General features: G+C 44.2%; 2 protein-coding genes across 8 annotated transcripts in view; one reads left to right on the forward strand and one right to left on the reverse strand.

Annotated features, from left to right (window-relative positions):
* Positions 1 to 27,033, reverse strand: part of LOC146193486 (uncharacterized) — a 402,043-nt gene that overhangs the window by 20,261 nt on the left and 354,749 nt on the right. Inside the window, exon 2 of the mRNA XM_084600565.1 lies at positions 8,110 to 8,403. Coding sequence (XP_084456691.1) covers positions 8,110 to 8,403 — 294 coding nt within the window. The remainder of the gene's footprint in view (positions 1 to 8,109; positions 8,404 to 27,033) is intronic.
* LOC146193487 (uncharacterized) overlaps positions 18,600 to 27,033 on the forward strand; it is a 63,061-nt gene continuing 54,627 nt past the window's right edge. For 3 of the 7 annotated variants that reach the window (XR_014706853.1, XM_084602788.1, XM_084602787.1), the window contains exon 1: positions 18,600 to 18,792. Coding sequence is in view for 4 of the 7 variants with exons in the window: in XM_084602788.1 (XP_084458914.1) it covers positions 18,750 to 18,792 (43 nt within the window). In the remaining 3 variants the exon portion in view is untranslated. The remainder of the gene's footprint in view (positions 18,793 to 27,033) is intronic. The other 4 variants (XM_084602785.1, XM_084602786.1, XR_014706851.1 and 1 more) reach the window with 3 other exon arrangements.

Consider the following 27,033-nt stretch of genomic DNA (forward strand, 5'->3'; position numbering starts at 1 on the left):
CGGAATGCAACATGAAGCGTGGGAAGCATGGTAATGGTGGCCAAGGAGCACAGTACCTCAACTGCCACGAGCTCAGCGCAGGAAGATTTAGGTATTTCCAAAGGTTACATATCAGTGGTATGATTCATGCTGGTTCTCCACGGACAGTAGATATCTGTATCTGCTTCGAAGCATTGTATGCTTGCCTCCACGTACACAAGAATGGGCCCTGGAGGCAGGTGAGCACCTAGGTATTCAAATCTCTGGCGAAGCGACGATGCTGACACCAGACGCTGGTCTGCGGTTCTCAGTTGGCTTTTTGACACCTCATTGTATTTTGTTGTTGGTTTAGGTATTTTTAGGTTTCTGACTGCTTTTGCTTCACTTTTTTTACTCTGCATTTGCTACGATTGTTTTCTCGCTTTATTTTTTGTTTTTAGGGTCCGGACTTACTAGCTTCTTTTGTCTTAGCTTTTGCTACGAATGGTGCACACTGCTTTTGCTAAGAATTGGCCTGCCTTGCGTTTTAAATATTTTCTTCTGTTTCTGTTAGTTTGTCTGCTGGGGTTAGGGGTATTTTGTCTGGTATCCTGACGTTGCCGCCAGGCTTCCATGTGTTGAGTTCGCAGCTATTATTTGGCGATGAGCCTCATGCTTGAGCGTATGTATAAATATGCCACTGTTGAGCTTAATAAATTGTTGCTAGTGTGCGCACGTGATGTCCCTTTCTTGTCTGTGTGTTACGCCGCCGTTCCTTTTCCTCATGCACCAACTTGGCCCCAGGCAAATATTTTGCGTTATTAATTTACAAATTAATATGAAATACCTGTTAAAAACCCTTTCACTGAGGAAGGTTGAATGGTAAATTATGCCAAAAATGTGGGGCAAATTAGGTTTCACGTATATTTAATGAACATGCTGGAGGATGTGGCAATACTACAAATAAAATTACAAAATGATCTATTTTTCTCTGCTATGACTGATGAACAACTTTGCCACCGCGTGGGGCAGTGGTTAAGATGTCAGACTACTATGCCGGAGTACCCACGTTCGAACCCAACCGCAGGCGGCTGCGTTTCGATGGAAGCGAAACGAAGAGGATTGATTTATAGGATTGAAAAGGCGCGGTAACTGTCTCATTTGTTTTCTGTGGATACCTCAACCGCGCCGTAAGGGAAGGGAGGAAGCTGGGAGTGGAAGTAGAAAGAAAGAAAGAAAGAAGAGCCGTAGTGGAGGGCTACGGAGTGATTTCGGCCACCTGGGGATCTTTACGTGCGCTGACATCGCACAGCAGGCGTCCGTGTGCTGTGCCATGTCAGCGCAGATTAAAGGTCCCCAGGTGGTCTAAATTGCTCTGTAGCCCTCCAACGCGGTGGCACCTCTATCCCTCTTTATACTTTCACTTCTGCATTCTTCCTTTCTGTTACGGCGTGGGTCAGGTATCCACAGAAACAAGTTTGCAGATACTGCGCCTCTTCCTTCGTGTGAGCAATTGTGAGAACAAGTTGTCAAATAGAGATTAACTTTCAGGGAAAAGGGACAATGGGTTTTGAGAATAAAAACCACCCCTTAAAAGGAGGACGACACAATGGCAAGCGTCCACGAATTGAGGTAGCTGAGAATAGTAATCTAAACTAACCTAAAATGGCGTGCGCGTATTGACATATGCTCATGCTCATTGAAAAAGATGGCCTGATTAGGAATTTCAGACAGCGCTAAAAAAGACAGCAAATAGCTTACAGCTCCCACCTCAGGCAACACCACCTAGACTACTACAAGGCCTGTGCAAGCTTACGTGACGTCATAGTAGTGAGATCATACTGAAAGTCGGCTTCACCCTACGCGGTTGCGGTTTTTTTTTTTTCAACGCTGCTCTATAGCTACCTCTTGAAATTTTAGTGCTAGCGATGAAGATGGTTATACTTGCGTTACCTGTGTTATGTAATATTGCCAGTCTTCTGAAATATATGAGAAGTTTGAAACAGACCACCTGGCACTTATTTCAATGGCAGAAATGAAGTTTCCAGGAAATTTTCACCTTCTTTCAGAGTTACTTGAATAAACTTTAAGACAGACACAAAATTCAGCCCAGAGCACATTTATTGCTAGATGGATAGACAAAGCTAAGACAATTGTAGGCAGAGATAATACTCAGAACAGTGACCTTGATGAGACTCGGTGTAGCTTGTCGTTAATACGAGATCGCTTTAATGTACGTGCTGGTCACAAAGCTGTACCGTAAATATAAAAAAAAAGCTTCTTATAAGCTGGTAGCAGCGATTGCCATGGGTATATTAACGCAGCGAGCAGCTAACTCGGCTTTAAACCAGTCATTTACTACGGCAACTACGATCACGCGGCCACTAGCGAAATAAAATTGTTTCCACAAGAAAATAATTTAGGTTGCAAAACAATTTTGTTCCACATTTAAAACAGGGCGAATGCTACTCGATTATTAGTAGCTGTGCTGTCGAAATTGTGTGCTCGATACGTGCACGCCCACGCTTTAATACACTGTGCTAAACAAATAGTGGAGAATAGCAGCACGAGTATTAGGAAGCAAGTAAGAACGCTTACCACAGTGCACTTCATCGGTAGTAAGTTTTTCCATCGCACAGCCTTTGTCCACGCTGCATTTTGAGCCGAGTCCGACGGAAACTTGTACACTGGCGCTTTGTATTCATTGGAATAGTTAGAGCGACAGTTTATAGCGCACAACACCCAGACATTGCAGATACCTTGCTTGTAAGTGCCTATGCAGCACAGATTAGGAACACAGCGAACACAGGCTTAAAGCATGCACACTCAGGCCACATCGTTCCAGATCGCCTTGCTTGCGTACGCTTGCGCTCGGCGCCGCCGATCTATCTCCAGATCTCACTGTCGTGACATAGGACTATTGGAAAGGGGGACTTACGCTGGCCTTCTCTTATTCTAGGGGGTGTTGCCTCAGGACGCTGCTTCAATATTCTCAATAATCTGGTCCTATTCAGTGGATGCCTAAGGAAAATATGAGTCGCTGACAGGAAAATTCTATCATATAGTATTTCTAAAAGTCATGATCACAAATCGTCCCATTCATGCCATTAATGTAGGTTATCTCTAAATTCTCGCGCCAGCGACACAATTTTGTGCAGCCTACACCAGACGAGATTATGCGCAAGCACGTTCTTTTAGTGCTTCTGTTTTATTCACTAGTCATTCTGTACACGTGAGCAGCTGGACAGATACTATAGACTTTTGTTCAGGTGTTCAATTGATTGAAATCAATATTCGTTTTTCCACAGCGTAGAGATCTGGAATGCAATTGATTTTTGTTGCACCAGCTGTCACAAGGCATTTCGTTAAACAAGTGCCTGATGATTCATTGCAATTTTCGTTTTCTATGGGACCACTTCGGTATTGCCTAAACCCTGACGAAGCTCTATCAATAACTAATGATAATAACCCCTCTCCTACACTTGCAGCGGACATGTCACCTCAAACTTTTTAACCTACACCACTTTTCAAGTAAGCCATCAGGAACAAAGCTTTATGAGAGAGAATCTTGAATAAAAGCGTTATCTAGAGAGACCCCTGCTACTGTACTCTGCTATAAAAGGCGAATCTTAAGTCCACCAGGCACAAAGAGCACAAGGTCACTTCTTTACTGAAAGTGGCAATAGGCCAGATTGGAGCATAGGTTTCTGTTCGGCGCTAGGTAACTTCATGGTGATGAAGCACATCCAAGTCACGGACAGTTTGGCGGTTTGGAGCACGTGGCATATACATTTCTAAAAACAGGGCACTTTCAGAGGACATATTTGTTTCTTCCTAGTCATCCTTGTTTATTAAACAAAGAATGAGACCCGTGTGCCACCGTCTCACACAATCGAGAGGCATCAAGGAACACAAGGCCCTGTTTCTTATTTGGAAGTGATCTGAGTGACAGATTGTGACTATGATACTTGCCCAATGTCTTATTCCATTTGTTAAAGGCAGTTCATAATTTTTAGGAGCCACTTTGTACGAATCGGGAACGCTACTACAGTGACCAGTATAAAGGATAGCTATTGTTGCCACAAAATATTTCTCGCACGGAAAAGAAAATACTGGAACTCAGTTCAAAAACTGTGGACCGTGTACGCCAGTACGTCGCCTTTTGAACCGTTTTAGTTGTTCTTTTTTTATTTGATACTAAGAATCCCATCAGGGATTGTAACAGGAAGGGCTGTGAGCATATTATACTACAGCATAAAAGCATACACAATGATACATGGTGTCGAGTGTTACATGCAGCTTACAACAATCGAATAACACAGATAATATCACTTATATTAATTACATGATTACGGATGATACAGCGAGGGGATCAGTATTAGTTGTAATTGACAGTCAAGGCACAATCAAGCTTTGAAATACTAAAAAAGAGAAAATCGACTATAATGAATTCACAACTTGACTCAGGCACAGCAGGAAAGAAAAAATACCAAGAGAACAAGGAAGCATAAAAATAAGGAATACAATTGTTACTGCAATGGGTATAATTCATCTGCAACAAGGGAACAAAACTCAGCTAAGGGCGTGGTGTTAGTAATGCGTGTGTAGATTGTTCCATTCTCGTGTTGCCCTTGGAAAAAATGAGTATTTGAAAATATCAGTATGAAATGAGAATTCGCCTAATGTATGCGTATAGTTATAACGGGTTAATCTGTTCGAGGACGTCGGCATGTACTTTGTAATAGGCAGTTTTAGTTGATTGTGTATTATCTGGTATATGATTTTAAGTCTTGCAAGATAGGCTCTGTTTTCTAAGGTTAGTAATTCTGCATGTTTAAGTAATTCTGTTGGTGAGTCTGTAATGGAGTGTTTATTGTATATAAATCTTAGTGCCTTTCTTTGTACTGCCTCCGGTTTTTTTAATGAGCTGTTTAGTAAATGGGAACCAAACGGTATTAGCGTACTCTAGTACCGGTCTGACAAGTGTTTTATATGCAAGTAACTTTGTTTCAGGTGGTGCTAGTTTAAGACGCCTGTTAATAAAGAATACCTGTTTTAGGGCGGCTGACGTGATGTTGTTAACGTGAGAGTTCCACTGGAAGTCAGAAGTTAGTGTCACACCAAGATACTTGTGCTCATGAACAGATCCAAGGGGAATTTTGTTAAGGGTGTACTGAAATGCTGATGAATGCTTTTTTTCTTGTTATAGATAAAAGAACAGACTTTTTTAAATTGATATTCATTTGGCAGTCCTGGCACGACTGGTATACTGCTGTTATGGCGTTGTTTAAGGTTAGATGATCATCAATGGAGTTAATTTCCTGATAGAGAACGCAATCATCAGCAAAAAGTTTATTATTATGTGAAGCGTAAGCTGGTAAGTCATTTATAAAAATTAAGAATATTACTGGAGCTAGGACACTTCCTTGGGGTACACCTGATGAAACAGTAGTTAAAGAGGATTTCTCGTTGTTAATTTTAACACATTGTGTGGGATTACTAAGATAATTTTTAATCCAATCTAGAACAGGACCAGTTCCCAAAGTTAGCTCGAGTTTTACCAAAAGTTTTGTGTGTGATACGCGGTCAAATGCTTTAGAAAAGTCTAGAAATATGAGGTCTATTTGTTTCTGGTTATCAATGCTCAAGGATATATCATGTGTTAATTCAATTAACTGAGTAATGGTGGATAGGCCCTTACGAAAACCATGTTGGGGGGGGGGGGTTAAAATATCATTTACTTCTAGGAACGCATTTATGTGTTTCAAGATATTATGCTCTAGTAGCTTGCATACTGTGCTGGTTAATGATATTGGCCTGAAATTGGAGGGGTCAGATTTATTTCCCGATTTGTGTACAGGGGTTATTTTTGCTGATTTCCATTCCCTGGGAAGGGTGCAAGTGGATAATGATTTGTTAAAGAGTAGAAAAAGGAATTTGGCCACCCACTCAGCATATCGATGCAGAAATATGTTAGGAATGTTATCTGGCCCTGGTACTTTCTTAGTGTCCAAATTTAGTAATAGATTTAATACTCCAGTTTCTGTTATAATTATAGGTTCCATCTTCATACTTGTGCTGGAGTTCATCGTGGGAAGTTTTCCATTATCACTTGTAAAAATGGAGCAGAAGTAGTTGTTCAGAGTAATCGCAGTATGTTTGTTATCTTCGGTAGATGTTGGTCTTTCATCTCGTTTTTTAGGGTTTAAATAACACCAGAATTTTTGGGGAGCATTCTTCAGGAAATTAGGAAGTGTTTTTGCAAAGTAGTATGATTTGGCTCTCTTTATCTTTGATTTCAAGTCGTCAATGGCGGAAGTTAATTTTAGTACTGTGCGTTGCGACGAATGGCTTTTTTGGTTTCTTCTGAGTCGCGAACTTTTCTTTTTGCGTGGATAACGTTTCGAGTTATCCAGGGGTTGTGTTTGTGCGTTTTCTTAGTCTTCAATGGGACGTAGTTAGCGATGCAATGTGACACAACTGATTTGAACCGTTGCCATAAAATTTCTATGTCTGTGCTTGCATCATGTGAGAGTTCATTGAATGACGACAGTTCATGAGACAGTGTATCAATTATGCTTGTATCGTCTGCTCTGCTGTAGTCTTTGTATGTTTTTGTTGATTGCGAAGCTAGCGAATCGTGATATGGTACCGCACATAATACTAGTCTGTGGTCCGACAGGCCAGATGACACTTCGATATTAGCTTTATGACTGGGAAAATGATCACTTAGAAATACTAGATCTAAAATGTTACAACTGGATCCTTGTACGCGAGTGGGTTCAGTTACTATCTGGGTTAGATTAAAAGAGAGCATGATGTCTAATAAGGTATCTGCGCAAGGTGAGTGGTGGTGTAGTGTGTGCCAGTTGATATCGGGTCGATTGAAATCGCCTAATAGTATCACCTTGTTTCGCTTCACATACTGCTGCATATACACGTGCAGTGATTGTAGAACCTTCAAATCAGAAGAAGGGCTACGGTAAATGCATCCCACAATGAAGGTGCCATTAGTAAGGCAAAGTTTGCAAAAAACGGCTTCAACTCCTACGACCTCAGGCAGTGTAACGAAAGGGATTTCTTTTTTTATCAGTAAAGCAATGCCTCCGCCTCGAGTTAAACGATCTTTGCGAACAATGACATAGTTTGGGGGAGTAATTTCTAAATCTTTGATGTCTTTGTTTAGCCAGGTTTCTGTTATTCCTATAAATGCCGGTTCGTAAGCTATTAATATTGATTCAAGGGGACCGAGTTTACCAATGACACTTCGAGCATTGATATTAGCGAAGCTTATTTTGGACGTTGTGTGCGGCGCGGACGGAGGGTCCGTGCACCGATGTCCTGGTTTTTTGTGTCGTTTGAATTTGACGTTACGGGTGACACGTCATTCTTTTCCTCGTCCCAAAAATAAAGACAACTGTTAATATTTAGTTTGTCGTACACCAATGACACCTTACCACCGGAATCCTTCCTTGGTTTTCCATATTCCCACAATTTCTTCCTAATGTTTCGAACACGCGGTGAAAAGTCCTCGCTAATCGTGTAGGCACTATCTTTGAGTTTGCGACAGTTGTGCAAAATTTTAGTTTTCTCTCGGAAGTCTAATAATTTAAAGATTACTGGCCTAGTTTTGTTTGCCATTGGTTTTCCTAGCCTATGTATACGTTCAATAGCCACTTCCTCTAGTTGCAAGGTATGCTTGATGACATTTTCATTTACTGCGCGTTCCAGTGATTCGTAATTTTCTTCCTCGTCTTCCGGTATGCCGTACACAATAAGGTTCGATCTTCTAGACCGATTCTCTAGATCGTCTAATGTTAGCTCTAAGGAAGTTACAGTTTTTTGCAAGCTAGCGACTTGTTCAGTGCAGGCTGAAACATTCTTTTCAAGGCATGCTAAGCGTTCTAGTTTATTATCGATAGATGTCAGTCGTTCTTCTTTTATTGTCTTTATGTCTGCGGCGATTTGAGTTAGTTGTTCGGCAAGATCTGACAAGTCGGGCCCGGGATTGGTCTCTACATCACCTGAAAGCAATAGTAAATTTGCAAGATACACTATGTCACTGAGAGAACCGAGAAGTACCGTAGGGCACGGCAGCACGACGAGACAACGCTCACTGGAGCGAAAGCATTTTCCATAGCGCCTTCTTACCTGCGGAAAGAAGACGAACGGATGAGCCATCTGCGTACAAGCCCTGCTGCCGTGCCCTTTGGTAACTGGTGGCTCGTTGTCGGCTTTTATGTCCCGAGAAGTGTGAAGCGCCACGGTGGATGGCTTGAAGAGTGTCCTGTCGCTGGAAGTAAACGATGTTTGGTTCCAATCCGCGGGATGCAAGATAGGAGACGGCAAAAAGCTGCTGTTCTGTAGCACATGCGCGTGGTAGATCACGAAAGGCTGATATACTTCTTGATGTCCCGCTGGTATCAGCAGCAGGCTGGTGATGATCTGCGGAAAGAAGACGAACGGATGAGCCATCTGCATACAAGCCCTGCTGCCGTGCCCTTGGCGTTGGATCAATGGGGTTGGAAGTTGAAGCTTTAGAAAAGGTCAAGGTAAGCAATTTCCGTAATTAGGGACCCCTGTACTAGGCAACACAAAATTGTCAGTAACACTAACGCATTTTAATGACAATGCGAGAGCACTGTGTTTGAGGTCAATCGCACAGGAATGGAAGTTGAGCAGGATCATTGATAAATTTGATCAAGCCCTTGAATGTGGCAGTTCGGCAGCGGCGATGGCCTCGTGCTATCGCGCTGTGGTCATCGAACATGCGCTGTTCGTTCGGAAATTCTTGCATGAAGCTTTTAATTTATGTATGTAGATAATATTGTCCTCATAAAAGGAAAAGAGGCCAGAGGAAATAGAACATACTGCGAAAAAGGAAAATAGAAGTTTATCTATGAAAGGTTGTGCTTCATTTGCTCCATTTCTGTTTGCTACTTTTGATTCTTCAACCTGCTAAGCAGCCCATTGGAACTTGCAACTAAGCAGATCGCTTTTAGTTCATGCTATGGAATAGCCCTGGAGGGCTTAAAAATTGCACTGTGACCAATTTCAAAGACTTCAAAACAGCCTTTCTCATGTTGTAGTGCTGAGGTCGGGAGAAAAAAAGAAAACGAGTTCAAGTGTTTTTTTTTTTTTTATTGTGAGGAGTGAGTAGCTGCTGTATTACTGGACGCATAGGGCGCCTTTTTTTTAATGAAAGTTGGGCTTGACTTCAGTCTCCTTAGTGCACTGCTTGATTTGGAGCTCTCATGTTATCAGGCCAGGTAAAACGAGACCCTACAACTGCGATTCACAGCAGTTGAACCTGACATCTGCCAAAAGAAAGATGCCCACCACGTAACTCAGTCCCAACTTCCGCATAAAGCAGGTCCCCAATGGATGCACATTATGAGCCAGTATCGCAATCCTTTCATCCTGATAGCAAATACACTGCTATAAAATTAGCTTAACTTATCTTGTGTCGTTATTTTCGAAACTTGGAATACAGCCTTGTCAAAGTTAGTTGTAGAAAATGGGAGATATACACGTGTCTTAGAAAACGCTGCACATAAGGGGGACCAGACGAGCGCAGGTAGAAGAAAACGAGAACACAAAATGGATTCCAGGAACTATGGTCCGCTTGTAAGCTGAGCCTTGTAAGCTTTATTGGCATTTTTGTTCAATGAGATCGTGTCCCACTTTTATTTGCGAATTATCTTTAAAAACCAAATATTTCTATCAGATTAGTGGCGGATAAAAATTTAATCCATATCTGTACTGGGCATTGTATTAAGCAGAATGACATAAATTGGCAAATACTCGCTTAGATCGCACATCAGTGTACCTGCTTTCACTTCTTCAGGTAAAAAGCTTGTGATACAAAGGTGTAGGTATTTTGAGAGGTAGGAGTTACTCTGGTTGGTGTTTCTATTAAGTTGCTGCACGCGTAGGACGTAAACAGCTGTTGTAGGCCCAAATAGCCTGAGCTATTTGATGAAGCACTGAGACTGAAATCGCCAATACAAACACACTGTAGCTTTAACTAAAGGCTCAGTTCGAACAGTTTTTTCATACAGTGCATAAAAACATTAAAGCATCCAGGTGGTAAGGGGTAAACCGCCACTGCGAGAAATTTATACAACTGCACAACGACACATTCAATGTAGTCACTGAAAATATTGTACTCAGGTAGTGCGTTATATTTATGATCTAAGGGAATATACATCGCAGTTCCACCACCTACATTTGAAGTGTGACCTATGGATATACGATCATAACAATAAAAAAAGAACACTCATCATCTAAGAAAAACCATGTTTCACTAAAGAAAATAATATGAAAATAGTGGTTAAGGTCATTTAGGAATAAATCTGCTTGATCAAGTTTGTTTTTAAACTCCCTACGTTCAGTGAAAAAAAAAGAAATCTTCTGTTTTTGAGAAACTATGCTCACAACGGGAAATCTAAACTTGAATACGTCATCTTGCGCAAAGATGACTAAGAAGGAGCGTTTCGTAGCGTGCTAGCAGGGCACATCACAGAAAATCGATAAGATCTTGCTCACTGCGGGTGAGTGTCCCTCGTGCGCTGGTCTGCTTCCGCAACGGTACTTTTCAATTAACATGCCAAACAAATGCGTACACATTCTTTTGCGCAATCTTTTGAGGAAAAGTAAACAGAACAGCTAACCTAAACATAACAAATTTAGGTATTAAGAGGCCTTTAGCACGACTGCTAGGGCTTATCACGCAGTATATAATTGATTGCGGTGTGCGCGTGTAGCCAGTGGGATTCCCTTGCTCAGTCGGGGATGACTTTGCAGTGGCGCAGCAAAATGCTTTGCAAGGACGAAAGAACCGCCACAACAGTTTTTCATTCAGTGCGCAACGCGGATCGGCATCGAAACCCAAGCTAGGCCTTGCGCCGTGTACTCTGCGTCGCGTCGTACTAAGTTAGCTGTAGCATCAGGTGTCGGTGAGTTGCTGGTCTTTGATGCGTCGGTGGGGTGGTCTTTTCTGTTATTCTAGGACAACCTGGCACACAGCGCGTCATGCTCCCAACAAAGGCTAGGAATGATGATTATGGGTCTATACGGATGAAAAACGTGAACGTTTGCGCAGTGCGCAGTTGTCGGGCTTCTTCAGCTCCCTAAAGGTATGCGGCGATGGTGACGTTGCATCGACATTGCCGCGTATTTCCTCCATCGTTATCGTAAACTCTCTACCATAAATAATTAGGGATAGGGGCAGACTTGTATTTTCCTAGATGGCTGTGTTTCAGGCGAAGATCACCTTGAATGGGATGGTGTCCCGGGTATGGCATACAGTAAGGACTATATTGGCAAAAAACTATTTCAAAAACTCTTGTATCTTGGAAGGGCTCCCTAATATCCCGGAGCCCTCTGGCTTCTGCCTCATGCCTCGCCCGTGTGATCAGTCCTTGCTGGTTTATTAGGTGGTGGCAAGCAGAGCACCCTCCCAAGAAGATCTAAATGGGTCCATGGGACCAAGATGGTTCATAATGACCGCGGTTGCGGACAGGCCCAAAGTTGGTGTGTAGAGATCGGCCGCTGGTATCTGAGAGGTTGAACAGTGAGCGGAGTATATGGCCGGGTGCATGCGGCTCACTGTTACCGGCAGACATAAGAGTTTATTTGGAGCTGCTCAGACAACGCTCTCATATACGCCATTGGCATGTTAGACTGTAGCATGGGATAGTTGGTGTCAACACGGCTGAAAAACTTGCACCTATGCCTGTTATGAACAAACCTGGTGTGCCGTGATAAAATGAGATTTGTTCAACAGAAAATTTTACGACTTCGCCGCAGGGTCATTTGTCAGGGATTTTAGTTCAGCTTAACGAGCAATGTACTCGAGCGGCACTATAACTGATTAGTTGCCCATCGATGAGGTTTAGCAGTAGTCGAAGAGATTCATAGAATTGGTTTAAAGTGTTCGGTCGGGAGATTATAGGGTTGGGTCTCCGAACATTGCTGACTGGGGTGTCTCGTCGCTGTTACTGAAAAGTTTTCCTGTCATAAACTACGTCTCCACTTAAACGAAGTTTATGTTAACTTTCGTTGATTCTACGCAACGTGCGCAGAAGTGTGTGATGCCATGCTGTCGGCTCATCGTTCGTAGACCACCAGAATTTCCTTTCTGACCTTTTCAGAACAATAACCAGTGATGCTGTAGGGTACGAGATTCTTTACGAGGATGTCATTCTGGAAGTTGAGTGGAGACAACGGACGCCTAAAGCCGACAGGAGTGGAAGCGGTTTTACCAGATTGATAGATGAGCTTGCACAAATTGAAGACTTCCTTTAGGTACTTTATGAATATCTCGCAGATAAGCAGAGCTCCGATTGAGTATTTTTTTAGCGGGCTTCTTTATGGCATCAGAGTCGCTGAGGAACTTCTGAATATCTTCTACGAATCAGTTACATGCCGTCAATGTGTGATTGTGTTTGCTCTACCACCTTATGACCATGCCTGCAAAAGCGAAAACCATGTTGCGCGGCCGAGAGTAAGGGTCCGACTTATTCTTGCACCACTCCAAATGGTAATCGGCAAGCCACTCGTCGATCTGATTGCTGCACGAACAGACGAACTTCCATTTCTGCAGTCATAAGTTTCCAAGTGCGGACATCGATGCACCTCGTCGGGAGACATAGCAGCTACATGTGGCGGCAGGCCAGCGATAAGGCTATGTAAGCACAATTTAAGCCGGGTGTCTCTTTTCGGAGTATGTGGTGAATGTGTAGCCCGCAGCGTCCCCAAAATTACGAGTAAGGTTTGTTGCCTGTACGAGGCACGTCGAAAGCCAATTGAATCGGCTTGTTAGTTATTCACCACACGCCAGCCCTATGTTGTTTACCGAGTAACGGAATGTGCACACCCACACATGGGGATCGGCTCTTCCTTTCTCATTATCGTCTCTTCCTTACATTTATTCCTCTCTAGGTATCGCATTATGTGCGTGAAAAATGGCTGAGCAGGACCACGAGCGTTCAAAAAATCAGCACAAAACAAACAAAAATCCGCAGTATGACTGGAAAAAATAATTTTTGTCAATCAATGCCACAAATTTTAAAATCTGGAAAAACTCTTCGTCATTCAATGAATCCTTGATTGATCGACTTATATACAATACTTCTAAATACACATAATAAATCTTTATAAAAGTTGCTGCTTTGAAAACCTTGAGCATGGTTGGAATGTTCAGAATAATCTCACATCATCATCATTAATTTTCCTTGAGGGCCCCTAGGCGGCCATTACATAAGAGGGAGCAAAAATAAACGAAATCGCGAACAAAAGGAACCTTCGGAATAAAGCAGTGTAGAAGGCAAACAAAATTTTTGAAAGATCATTATAAAACGAAAGAATGAACAATCATAGATGCATTGCGGCCATCGCGCTATATGTAGAAGAGGAAAATGGGAGCACTGTTTTGCATACAAATGTTCAACTATATAAAAAAATACAACACGGGCAGAGGCGGTACTCAAAATTGCGACTAAGGAAGAAGATAAAGATGAAAGCAGGGTTTTGATTTTATTTTATCACGCTCATTTACAATTCCCCAGGTAGTCCATTCCAGTGTTCAATGGCGGATGGCAAGAAGGATTTATGAAATGCATCGGTGGAACCATGCAGACGCTGTAGGCTTAGACTGTTAAAAAGCCGACGCAATGTTCTATTGGGAGGGAGTAGGAGTGTGCAGTGCAAGTTAGGAAAACTGTAATATAACTTGTGGAAAAGGAGAGTTTGCAATTCTACCATGAGAACATGGTGGCGTAAGTCAAGCGATGATTTTATGCACGAAGCACTGTCCTACGTTCGTACCATAAAGTAGTAAATCGGGCCGCGCGACCTGTACTGATTCTAATGCGTCAATCATGTATGACTTCTGTGGGTAATGAATGAGTGAGGCATATTCAAGTTTAGTGCAAATGAAAGTTTCGCAAGCAAGTTTGCGGATAAATGGAGGGGACACGGCTAGCAACCTTCTTAGTCGGTTGAGCGATTTCGAGCTTTCGGCTATTATGTTTAAGATGTGCTCGGACCATGAACGCTTGCTGGTGATTGTTACTCCTAAGTACCGGTAGGAATCAACTTGTGTTAGAGGGATTGATCTTAAAGATTACTGATAATTCAAGCTATTGCGATTATTTGGTACTGTCATGAAATTGCATTTGGTACGTTTAGAGTCATCAGCCACCGGTTTTCGTTCAGGTAATTTCGGAGGAGGTCTTGGTCGTTGTTTAATGATATGCGTCGATACAGGATGCAGTCGTCTGCGAAAAAGCGAATTGATAATGAGATGGTGCAAGGAAAGTCATTAATTAATACCAAAAAAAAACGACGAGGACCGAGCACAGAGACTTGAGAAACACCCGAAATGACGTTTGTAGCTGATGAATGGTGATTGTCAATTAGAGTGCGTTGCCAACGGTTACAAAGGTTCCCTAGGATGCGGGATGAAATCCCGGCCTCGGTGGCCGCTTTTTGATGGAGGCAAAAAGCAAGGCGCCCGTGTGCTGTGCGATATCATTAGACGTTAAAGAACTTTAGGTGGTCGAAATTTCTGGAGTCCTGCACTACGGTGTCTCTCATAGCCCGAGTGGCTTTGGGACGTTAAACCCCACTAACTTAAACTAAAACTGAGAGTAGATCTACTATAAAACGGGTGTGTCAAAACGGAGGCTCGAAAGTTTAGCCATGTGGCGATGATGGGTTACGCAGTTAAATGCTTTTGAAAAATCCAGATAAATGACATCAGTTCGTAAGCCGGAGTCAATATCAAGGTAATGGTCTGTTGAAAATTCCAATAGCTGTGTTTCGCATGAAAGGCCTGGACGAAAACCGTCCTGTTTCGGAAAGAACGAAAAATTGGCTTCAAGGCGTGATGCAATGGCTGAGTACAGCACATGCTCTAGCAGTCTGCAGGAGACGCACGTCAAAGAAATAGAGCGGTAATTCGGAGGGTCAGAACGACTGCCAGATTTGTGTACAGGGATTGCGGTGCTATTTTCCAGTCACATGGAATTCATGATGTGGCGATAGACTGATTCAAAATTATCTGTGAAATCAAACAGGATATCAGGTTTGCACCTCTTAGATATTTACGAAAATTATTGTAGAAGCCTGGACTGCTACAGATCTTAAGATTGTCTATTAGTTTTGCTACGCCTTCGATGGGATTGTGACCGGCTGCATTTCAGACAAGTTTAGAAATGATTGGAAGGGAATTTCGGAAGTGAGTTCATGAGTGAACACAGAAGCGAAATATGAGTCCATGACCTCAGCGCATTGAATACCCGGCCATGCCAGCCATCAGGATTGGTCGATGTAATGTGTGTAGGGCAGCGTTTCAGGGTTAATAGGCTCCAAAATGTTCGCGGTTTGTCTCGATGAATAGTTAGAAGGTCAGGGTTAAAACACTTCCATTTGGAGCGCTTCAGTTCGCCCGTGCATTCACGTAGTGCTTTGAAGAAGGAAGACCAATTCTGGAGAGAATTTTCTAAACTTCTCTAAAATTACTTTTTATCGCTAGTCTGCGCAATGAATTGGGGAACCAAGGCTTACTGGCATCCACTCGAATGCAAGGGGAATGAAGGGGACGTACCTGTCGATGAGAGAAAATATTTTGTGTTTGTATAAGGACCAATTTTGTTCAACTGTTCTTCAATCAGCGAGAGAAATAAAATTTTGCAGAAGTATCTAGTTCTGTATTTATGTTGTTAAAGTTAGCTTTGTTGTAGTCCCTTATGTACTTTGTTTGAGGTTGACGACTTTGTAACGTAAAGGAGAGATCTAATAAGAGTATGTTGTGATCGCGTACGCCATTTATGCTTTGAGCTGACTTAATTATCATAAAATTGTTGTCGAGGATCAAATTCCTAATGTTGGAACCTCGCTTTGGCCTAGTGACCATTTGAGTGAAATTGAACGTGTGAGCAAGGTGGCAATGTTTTTAATAGGGTGGATTTAGCAGTAAAATAATTCCTGTCTTTATCAGGGAAATTGTAGTCACCGGACAGTAAGAAAGTCGCAAGAGGGAAGCGGGAAAGCAAGTTTCAAATTACAGAGTGAATTTCATCAATGAATTAATTATCGCTGTCAGGTGCGCGGCAGCAAGAAATAAATATTAGTGTGTTCGCCGGGAATGAAACATGGAGGCAAACAATTTCGTGTTTACAGTTAATTGCTATGCGCTAACAGATGAGTCTGGGATTCATAAATACCAAGACGCCTCCTCCTCGACGCCCTACGCGGTCATGCTTATGAATGTTGTAGGTGACGATATTACTGAGAAGTTCGCAGTCCTGAATTTCTGGGCGTAGGATTATTCAGTTATTACGATGTCAGTATCTTTAACTTCAAGAAAGGTTTCCAGAGCTTCCTTTTTGCACATGTAACTGCGAACATTTGACAGAATGACAGACACTGTGTTGACAGTTGGTGCTTTTGAAGGGTAAAGACTGGTATAAGATGCATGTGAAACCAACGAAACATGTGCGTATTTTGATGGCTATGACATTCCGACGACTGAATCGGACTCAGCTTTGTAGGTGAACTGGTTATTATTCCTTACCAGTTTATCGCACCGGATCTTAAACTTGAATTTATACTGGGATGCATACAAGTAAAGTTTTTTCCTAGCTAGACGCACTCATGCTCATAAGTCTTCTCTAATAGAAAAAGGCGTGTCCTTCAGTTTTGATGATGACGCAAAAAATTTAAATTTATCTTTGAAACGCAGAACTTTTACAATAGTGGACGACTCTTCAATGCCTGAAAGTGGCCCAACCTGTGTGCGCTTTCAATGTATTTGGCTGTGATGGTGATGTTTATTTTCTCCGATAAAAGAGTAACAATATGTGTTTCAGATTGAGCCCATGTTTCTGTTTTTGCATCTTGAATACAAATGAATAGCACATTTGATCGACGCAGACGACTTTCCGCATTTTCTTACTTTTCTGGAAGTGTTCTGATTTCAGATGTTAGCTTGACAACGTCGCCATTTGAGATAAAAGATGTGTTCGACTCTGCGGCCTGAATCTTTTCTACTGCTTTTTCGAGGATGTCAACGCGGCAGGAAAGGCCATTATTGAGACTTAGTATGTTATCCTGTGCGGAACGGATTAATTCTATTTTACTCAGTATTGTGCCCAGAACTGACTCAAGGCGCTACAGAGTTTGAGAAATTTGTTCCGGAGAAAATCCGGGGTTTAGTTCCACGTCACCCGATATGATGAGTATGAACGAAAGGTCAAAGTATGTTTGGCAGAAAGAACAAAGTAGGCGATACAGATGTCTTCGTACACAGTCGCGCAGCTTGATGGGACATGGCACCGCAAGCAAAAAAGGATCGTTTGTTCGTGCACAAGTGGCCTTTGCCATGCAACTAACCTTGAATAACAATGACGGATGTCTGAACATGTTCCTCGCGGTTGCGTGCCCCAACTGGTCGTAAAAGGTGGCGCCTGAAATAACCGTAGCGAGTGGCCCCAGCTAGAGGTAGCACCAGGTTGCCAGACGAAGGAGTTCGTACTGGCTAAGGATGGCGGAAGGCAGCCGTCGCTCGCTTTGTTCTCGTTGGCTGAAGGAGGCGCTTGTTCCGGCACGTGAGGCTGGAGCAGCAATGGCTCTTTCGGACGGGCGTCGCGTGAGGTTGCTGTCATTGTCCACAGCAGGGCTACCTGGAATAACATTGACATATGTCTGACCTTGTTCCTCGCGGTAGCCTGCCCCTGGAGGGGACTCTGCTAGCAACCTGCTCAGTCGGTTGAGCGATTCTGAATTTTAAGCTACTATATACCACATATACTATATACTATAATACGAAAAAGAAGGAAATGCTACTAATATAGCCAGATGTCTCTCATTGTGGTAACCATGGTGGCTACTCGACAGATGGCGTGAGCGCCAACAGAAGATGCGGTGAATAATTAAGGAACAGAGCTTTAGTCCCTTGGTTGGATCTGCTTCAAGCCTCTCTCTTTAATGACCAAGTCGGAGTGAGGATATTACGTTAAGCCACAAATTTACCGCCTTGAGGTAAATCCTTTCCTCTCATGTTTCTCCTTTGTTGTTTAGACGTAGGCGACCTGCATGCATTATAATAACATGTTACGCATGCATCACTAAACTTGCGCAGACGTCATTGAGAGTTCCGACTGATAGTGCCCTCTACTTTATTTCGATTATATCGAGAAGCTTTTAGCTTTATGGTTATAGAAACATGGCGTTTATTAAACCCTGTGAGAGGCGGAATGGAATTACTTAGAGATGTACTCAGCGGCATTAAAAATTCTTCAAATCATGCCATGGCTGTAAAACAGTACCCTAAAGAAACAATCTCACATTCATTCCACTTTATTGGTAAAAATACACAAAGGTAGTTAATGCGTTTTCCATGAAGTAGACACTAATATCCCAGAATTGGTATTGTACCAGGTTATCGATCAGGCCCACGCCAACTGCCGTTCTCCAGATGTCGATGTTTGCTGCATTGAACTTCTGCATCTTCTATATCGTACGACAATCGGTTATTCTTCTTAACATCTCCCTAAGAATTCTCTCCATGTTTCCGTGACGATCACAAAAGGAATTCCTTCGTATTGAACCTCAGGTCAAAAAACTAAACTATAAAAGATAAGTGAAACTTTTCCAGTCTCTAATACACAGTGTTCAAAAGAATACTCGTGCTGGCTGCTCTCGACAGTGTTCGTGTCGCTTGGAATTCCGCTAACAGATTCATTCAGGCGGAGTCACGAACCTTCATTTTTCTAGAAAGATCCATGAACCTCATCACCATCACAATGAGCGGGTGCGTTTTGTTCGGTAAGCTGGTGTTTAAAGATACGAATGCTTCCATAACACCGAATCACTAGCTTTCGGTGATAATTTTTGTATGTTTCTAAAACCAAAACCGGCAGTTGGTTGCGGCAATACCTAGCAAACGTTTCGCAGCCTTGAGATCAACGCACACAGTCTATTGTCAAAGTCGAGCATATCTTGCATACACTAGCTTACCATTCCGATATCAGCTGTTTCAGTGCTCATGCAGTGATTAAATAAAGAGTTAAATTTAGAGGTTTTAATTACACATTTTGAGGCTCTTCATTTTTGGAACAGTGACTGGCTAGTTAAATTTTGCATGATCGAGACTACAGCGGAGTAGTACCATAGAAGCGAAGAATGAAAACACAAGCGCTGACTAACTTCGTATTTGTGCAGCCCTTAACCAGAATATATATGCACTAGGTTCAAACAAACAAAACGAAAAACCTACCCTTACCGCATCTGTGTCACGATTTTCTCTATTTTCTTTCCTGTTTCTTCAATCGTTCATCTTATCAGTAGTATTCACTATGGCGCATTTTCACTATAGTGCATAATTGGTTACTGAGAATTTTGAAATAACCAGAACCTCTAATGCCAGTATTTTGGTGGTGTCCTGGCACTTGCTAAGAATAGCTATTTTTTCAAGGGCATGCATAAATTATTCGGAGTGGCTATATACAAAAGAAGACAGGTTCAGCTGGTTTTCGGTCCAATACATTTCTTCTACGTTCTTGCAATGTTGTCTTCAGGCACCTCTATTGGGCACAAATAATGAAAGCTTGATTGCCAGTTATGTGTTAGTGTTTTGGTGAACGGAGATCGCAGAAGCATCTAGCATAGTTTCTGTGACTTTTTCGAAATCTCCTCGGTGCTGAAATTCGTTTTAAATTCATAGGTTCTGATCAAAAAATTTACAACCGAGAAAGGCAGACATAGAGGCAGTTTCACTGCCATATTTGGGGATATGAGACTTGCATTATTCTTTCCCACATGACGACCCCGATGTGTCAAGTTGTATGGAGCTCTAAAGTGCCGTGTGATTTCTAAATGCATCAGGTGGGGCGATTAGCCCCTTTTTGGAGCTGCTTGTAATTTTTACTAAACTCCAACGTTCCACAGATCGGTGTCCATATTGCTTCTCTTCGAAGCGGGATTTATTTGTTCTTGTGTCGCGGCCATTCTGAACAATATATACCTTCATGTCTGAGGGCGCAAGCTACGGGACCGATGCGATAACTTTGAAATAGAAAACGCTTTGGGTTCGTGAACCTTTTTATTGTGATTCTAAACGATGACAATAGCCGTGTAAACGCACGAGTGTCCGAAACTTTAGCACGGTTTCCGACTGTCTTCAATCGTTGACGGTGACGCAGCAGTACCCTGTCATTGGGCACATCGGGTTCTTAGATTTCGGAATCTTCTTCGACTGTGAACTAGCTGAGCCTGTGAGACTATTGGAAAGAAGCCAGTCCTCGCATATTCTGTTGCGCACCCAAAACCAGTCAATAGAGCCATTGTGTTGTCGTGTTTCGTGAATGCTCTTGAAAAGTAAGTCATTTCGGTAGTGTAAAGGAGCCTTTCACAGTCATATCGTCGTCTGGAACAAGCCGAAAATACAATGCTTCTCCTAAGGCCTGTTTCTGGGGGCATACTTAAAAAGACAGAACACTGGGCAAATTATATAATGAGAAAATGGAGTAGATGAAATGACCTTACTTATACAGTAAAAATCGAACACTATCAAAGAAAATAGGTTTTACAATTATAGTTTGCCATTGCAAACCGCATAAAAAAAACTGAGGCGCTATCTTACGGAGAAACATTATTACTTTCACTGTAGTACCTCACTTGACCATGTGTTATCAAAATATGGGTGATTTTCGGAAGTGCACAGTATTCATTTTTCTTCTAGGTTTGCTTATCATAATTTATTATATTGTGAGCCCTCTCCACTGCGTCCTTAAATAGAACCCATCCCTCCTTTCATTCATTCATTCATAAACCTTTATTCATGACGGTGACCTGAGGCCTGGTATTGGGGGCTGTCTATTCTTCGTAAGTCTGAATGTGGTGAGCAAATGTGGAGCGGGCTCGGAGGTTAACCGTGCAGGACAGGTCCAGATCAATTGCTGCCCGTGAACGGAGTCAGCAGGGCAGTTGGGGTAGCTGATCTTCTGAGTGAGTCAGAATTTGGGCAGGACGAGAGAGGCCGGAAGAGATCGGAGGAGTAATATCGGGACAAGGTCACGCAACAAACCCCTCCACTCATATTTAAACCGCGGGATGACAGAGTCCGGTATGATAAAGGAAACGGGAGAACAGTAAGGGTGGTCCGAGTTAGACGGGACCACATCAAGTCTATGCCGGCGGTCTTCCTCTAGCTGCGCGCAAGCGGCCTCATGGACCGTCCTGTTCCCGGTTCCTTGTGTGGGATGTACAGGTGTCCAATGAATCCGTACCGAGACTTGTGAGGTCTCTCGCAGGTAGCGGCGCCACTGTTTGATGCGGTGTTGCACTGAGGTCTTTTAAGAACGGGCTTGCAGAGTTATTATAGCCTCTTGACTGGCGGTTTAGATGGGGATGAAACGATCTGTTCCTTTGGTGCATGGCACGGGCAGATGCACATTATTTTATGTGTTTTTTGGTAGCCTCACCATAATATATGTTCCTTTGGTGCAGTATCGAAGTGCCTTGTCGATGGCCGTTAACTCGAGTTCAGTTGCCGACCAGTACCTGCGACCACTGGGGCTAGTAGCGTGCAGCTGTGAACCCTCCTTGTAGTAGGTAGAGTCGCAAACGTGATGCCGGTGTCATCATCATGATATAGGGCGGCGTCGGTATAAATGTGGAGACCGATGTGCTGGTCTTGTGTATCAATTATGTGGCGTTGTCGGTGATCTCTTCCTGGCCCTTTGTACTCGGGTGGAAGGGGTTGTGGATCCGTTACCAATGTTTCCGTCCATGGTGCTGTAATGTTGTCCAATATGTGCATGCTTCCCGGTTTTATCACTAGATGGACCCACAGTGTTTGGAGGTTTGTGAATGAAGCGATGATGGTGCCTGCTAAAACTTTCGTCGACGAGGAGTACGTTAATTGTCCGTAAAGCCTTGAGTATGAAACTAAAAAGGACGTTACCCTAAGCAACAAAGGTCTAATTACTGCTTAGCGGAGTGAAATTTCTTTGTTTTCGGTGCATCTTGTTGACCACCAATCGTCATTGCTGGCTCATGCTATCAAGCATCGGACAACACAAAAATGGTTGCATGCACTGATTGAAAAGAACTGGGTAAAAATTTTATAGCCTTACTATAAAAACCGCTTCGGTTTCGATTGTTTTGGACAACTATCTTTCCATTGCGCCGACAATTTTGAAATCTAAATTCTAGTGTTTTGTCCCTTTAAACAATTACGAAAGGGCCCGCTACAAATGATTGTCGCAGGAATGTAACTCTGATAACGTAGTTCCATTCTGTTTCACTCAAATTGAGAAAAACAGGAAATGGAACGAGGGTCTATATATTTTTTGCTGGGCCCAAAAGAGCCTTCCGACCCCGAAAATTTCGACACCAAACGTGAGCACGACGGCGTGACGAGGCACTATCCGTGTCCAGTAGATTGTGAAAAAGTAGGGATGTATTCCTTTGTCCTGCCGCTCGGAAAACTTCAATGAAACAAACAACAGGCTTCTGAATAAGATTTCAAGAATATTTTTACGTTAGGCGATGCATGCGCTGATATGTTCATAAGAAGGAAAAAGAAGAATCTGAGTAGTTTGGGGCGAAGACGACGATGTTCGAGCAGTGTCGACTGGTGCCTGCAGGAAAGGCCTGTTCTGTGAAAGCCTTGTCTCCCGTTTCCGCTCTCTGAAACCTCTAGCTGAACTACCCCAGTAACATCTTGGGACAGGCGCTTTCAATCCCCTTGCCACAGCTCCTGGTATTATTGCGCTAGAAACCTGGATTTACGTAGTGGACGCCATCACCCCGACCTCACCCCAACGACTGCCCACAGTAAGCATGGCATCCCAGGACGCATCACCAGCTCGGCAAACTCCACCTGGCTCCATGATATCGCACAAAATCCGCCATCCGCCCATTTTTAACGGCGAAGACAAGACAGATGTTGAAGATTGGCTCCATTAATCCGAAAGGTGCAGGAAGAACAACCGGTGGGATGCTAGCATAATGCTTGCCAACATCATCTTCTACCTAGCAGGAACGGCGAAGACCTGGTTTACCAACCACGATAAGGAGATGCCTTCTTGGGACATCTGCAAACAAAAGCTTCGGGACTTGTTCGGCAAGCCGATTGGGCGAGCTCTAGCAGCAAATAAAGACCTGGCAATGCGTGCTCAATCGTCAGCCGAGTCATACCTCGCCTACATACACGACGTCCTCGCCCTGTGTCGAAAGGTGAACACCTCTATAACCGAAGATGATAAAGTGGACCATAGACTTAAGGGTATCGCTGATGACTCATTCAACATACTTCTCTGCAAAAACTGCTGTACGGTGGACTCAGTCCTACAAGTCTGTCGCCGTTTCCAGCAAGCGAAGCAGCGCCGCATCGTGCATCGGTTTGAGCACCTTCCCATCACGGCGACTGCATCCTCATGTGATGATCTGCCCACTTTGCAGCAGCCTACAAGTAAGAACAACCTCACTATCGTCCGTAGGAAAATCGAGGCCTTGACGCCTGTTACACTCACAACACCTCCTTCAGAGCCAACAATAGCTATGATACAGGCTGTCGTCCGCAAAGAATTAGCGAATGTAGGCCTCGTCTCTAATCGTACCACGCCACCCCCTGCACCACAGCCACTACCAGTGGTTGCTGCTGCTGCCACAAGACCGCCCTACGCATCGCGCTACCCTACCCGCAATCCTACGCAGTGGCGCACATCTGACGATAGGCCTATTTGCTTTGTCTGCTGTCATGCTGGCCATACGTCCCGCTATTGCCGCCCGGATCCCCCCCCTCGCCCCTATTGTAGCCCTGTTCACCATGATTACTATGCACCACGGCGAGGTACTGTCACGCCAGCACAGCTTCGTACCGAGAACATTGAGCAAGCCCTTCGTCCCAGCCGTTCGCCATCACCTCAAGCCCTCCGTTCTCAATCACCTACTCCTCGCAGCAGCTTGTCCCCAACGTACCAAGGCCTTTACTCGGGAAACTAGGCAACGCAGCGCCCGGACGTGACGCTGATGATGCATTCAATATACTTCACTGCAAAGGCTGCTGTACGGTGGACTCAGTCCTACAAGTCTGTCGCCGTTTCGAACAGGCGAAGCAGCGCCGCATCGTCCATCGGTATGAGCGCCTTCCCAACATGGCGACTACATCCTCATGTGAGATCTGCCCACTTTGCAGCAGCCTTCAAGTCAGAACAACCTCACTACTATCGTCCGAATCACTACTATCGTACGTTACCAACCCGGACAGCCAAATGTGTTTCGACCATCGCACCACGCCGCAACCTGATCAGTGTCCTCGTAAAATCCCTGTGCCCGCTCTCATTGACACTGGAGCCCATATTTCAGTCCTTAGCTCTTCGTTCCGCCAGCGCCTCAAAAATGTTCTTACACCCGCTAACATCTCTACAGTTCGTGTTGCTGATGGCAACACTGCTACCATCATCGGAATGTGCCCCGATCGCGTTAGCATCGCCGGCCACCACGTCCCTGTGCTCTTCGTCGTCCTTACTACTTGTCCTCAAGACGTCATTTTAGGCCTAGACTTTCTAACAGCCCATTCCGGTCACATTGACTGTTCCTCCGGACTTCTACGCCTAGCCCTGCCCCATTGTGTCCACAACCCTAGTGCTGACCATTCCCAGCCTCGTCCTCGCTCCAGTACATTTACTCGCCTACCTCCCAAGGCGGCAATATACGTACCCATGTCACCATTTCCTTCCCTTCCTGACGGTGACTACGCTGTCAACCCCCTCACCGACGTCACTCTACAGCGAACATTGTGCTACCTTATAACATCGTACACGTCGCGAATAACCTCACTTACATTCCCGTGCTCAACTTCAGCAGTATTAGCAAGTTCTTCCGGAAAGCATTTTTCTTGCCGAGCTATCACCTTTGCCAGCTTTACTATATCTGCAGTACTGTCCGACCGTCACGCCGAAGTACGTGCTCAACCTCTCCCGTCACATAGTCCGGAGGACCGCATCTCAGCCATGGTTGCCACTGACCTGCGCCCCGACTATGCCAGTATCGGCTACTCCCCCTTCTATCTTCAATACTGCCGTGAACCTCTGCTTTCTTTTGCCAGCCTGCTCCCGTCTGTCGCCACTGCCATTTCATATGCTCGTGGCGCCATAGCCCGAGCTGATGCTGCCCGCGTTGTTATTCGCAACCGACTCGCAGCCTCCCAGCCCTTCCAGAAACGTTGGTAGGATTTCTGTCATCGCAACACCCAGTATTCTTGCGGGTCTCTAGTGCTGCTTTGCATCCCAGCTCGCCACGTCGGCCTCTCGGAAAAACGTTTGCCCCGTTATACGGGACCCTACCGTATATTACGACAAGTTACGCCAGTGACATACGAAATGGCGCCCTTGCATCCCGCACGCAATACCTCTACACCACGCACCGAGACAGTCCATGTCGCACGCCTAAAGCCGTACTACATGGACCCTGGTTTGGACGCTAGTACGCACCGAGACGGCGCTTTTCAGCCAGCGGGGCAGTGTTACATTAGCCGATGCATTCTCTGATATGCGCATAAAAAGGAAAAAGAATCTGAGTAGTTTTGGGCGATGACGACGACGTTCGAGCAGTGTCGACTGGTGCCTGCAGGAAAGGCCTGTTCTGTGAAAGCCTTGCCTTTCTCTCTCCGCTCTGTGAAACCTCAAGCTGAACTACCCCCGTAACAATATAAAAGAATCTAACAAAACCAAACTCAGAGGAACTTGCCTTGCATGGTGTATAGTGAGCTACCCCACTTCCCTAGAAAAAAAAAGCTATTATACGCATGTTACGCCGCATCACTAGAAGGGTGATAGTAGAGCCCCCGGAGATTTCAAAATGTGCAATTTTATGTGCTAATAACCCCACTCTGCACCTCGACGTAAACGAAATGTCACGTTTGAGCTGCCAAAATAAGATGAAGGATTTGAGAAACGGAATGCAAACTGGAGATAATTGTGCTATGTGTGAATGTTGTCTTTTGTGTTTTTTGGACCTAGTGCCTGTGTAATCAGGTTCAGAACAATAAACTAAAGTTTTCTTGTAACGTTATTTATTGCCTCAGGGCATCAATGGGGTAAGAGATGAAAAATAAAATATTTATATGAATGGAGAAAGGTTGGTTGATTTTATGAGGTCCAGGAGTGAGCAATGACGTGCTCCCGGTGTCCTTGCGATATACGAGGGAGGATTACTTGCCTAAATGCCAGCTATCATCAAGTACGGGAGTCATGTCGGTTTCAGAGCTGGGCAGTCCCACAGCGAGTGGTGTAGGCGGCTACAGCATTTTCGTCTTTTCATATCGGACAACCTGGACGGGCATATAAATGTCGGAAGTAAGACCACGTCTGAGTGACAACTGGTGTGAGGGCCACACCGACCCGGATCCTCCTAAGCGCAACCTCCTCTGCATGGGTGAGACCACGGGGTGGATTACCGCCCATGGAGGGATAAGAGCACATGTGCGTCACCAGAGGTGCGCCTTGATAAAAGGACGGTAACATCGTCCTCATCAAGAAGCCATGGTAATGATGAGTTGTTTGCTAAGTCTGCGTGACATTGGGAAAAAAAAAGGCTCCGCGGGACCCACTCAATACGTACCGACTTCATGATGCGCGCGGCAAGCTGGTGGATGTCTTGATATATTTTTGGGCAACGACTGACACGTCGGAGCAAGCGTACTGCTTGAAGTGCGTCAGTGCATAATGCAACGTGGAGCGTGGGGAGCATGGTAATGGTGGCCGAGGAGCACAGTGCCTCTTGAACTGCCACGAGCTCAGCGCAGGAAGATTTAGGTATTTCCAAAGGTTACATACCAGTGGTATGATTCATGCTGGGTCTCCACGGACTGTAGATGGCTGTATCTGCTTCGAAGCATTGTATGCTTGCCTCCACGTACACTACAATGGGTCCTTGAGGCAGGTGGGCACATAGCTCTTCAAATCTCTGGCGAATCGACGATGCTTAGGCACCAGACGCTGGTCTGCGGTTATCAGTTGGCTTGTTGACACATAACTGTCTTTTGTTGTTGGTTTAGGT

This window comes from Amblyomma maculatum, chromosome 4 (genome assembly GCF_055883805.1).
Source record: "Amblyomma maculatum isolate TAMU_Amacu chromosome 4, ASM5588380v1, whole genome shotgun sequence".
Taxonomy (NCBI): Eukaryota; Metazoa; Arthropoda; class Arachnida; order Ixodida; family Ixodidae; genus Amblyomma; species Amblyomma maculatum.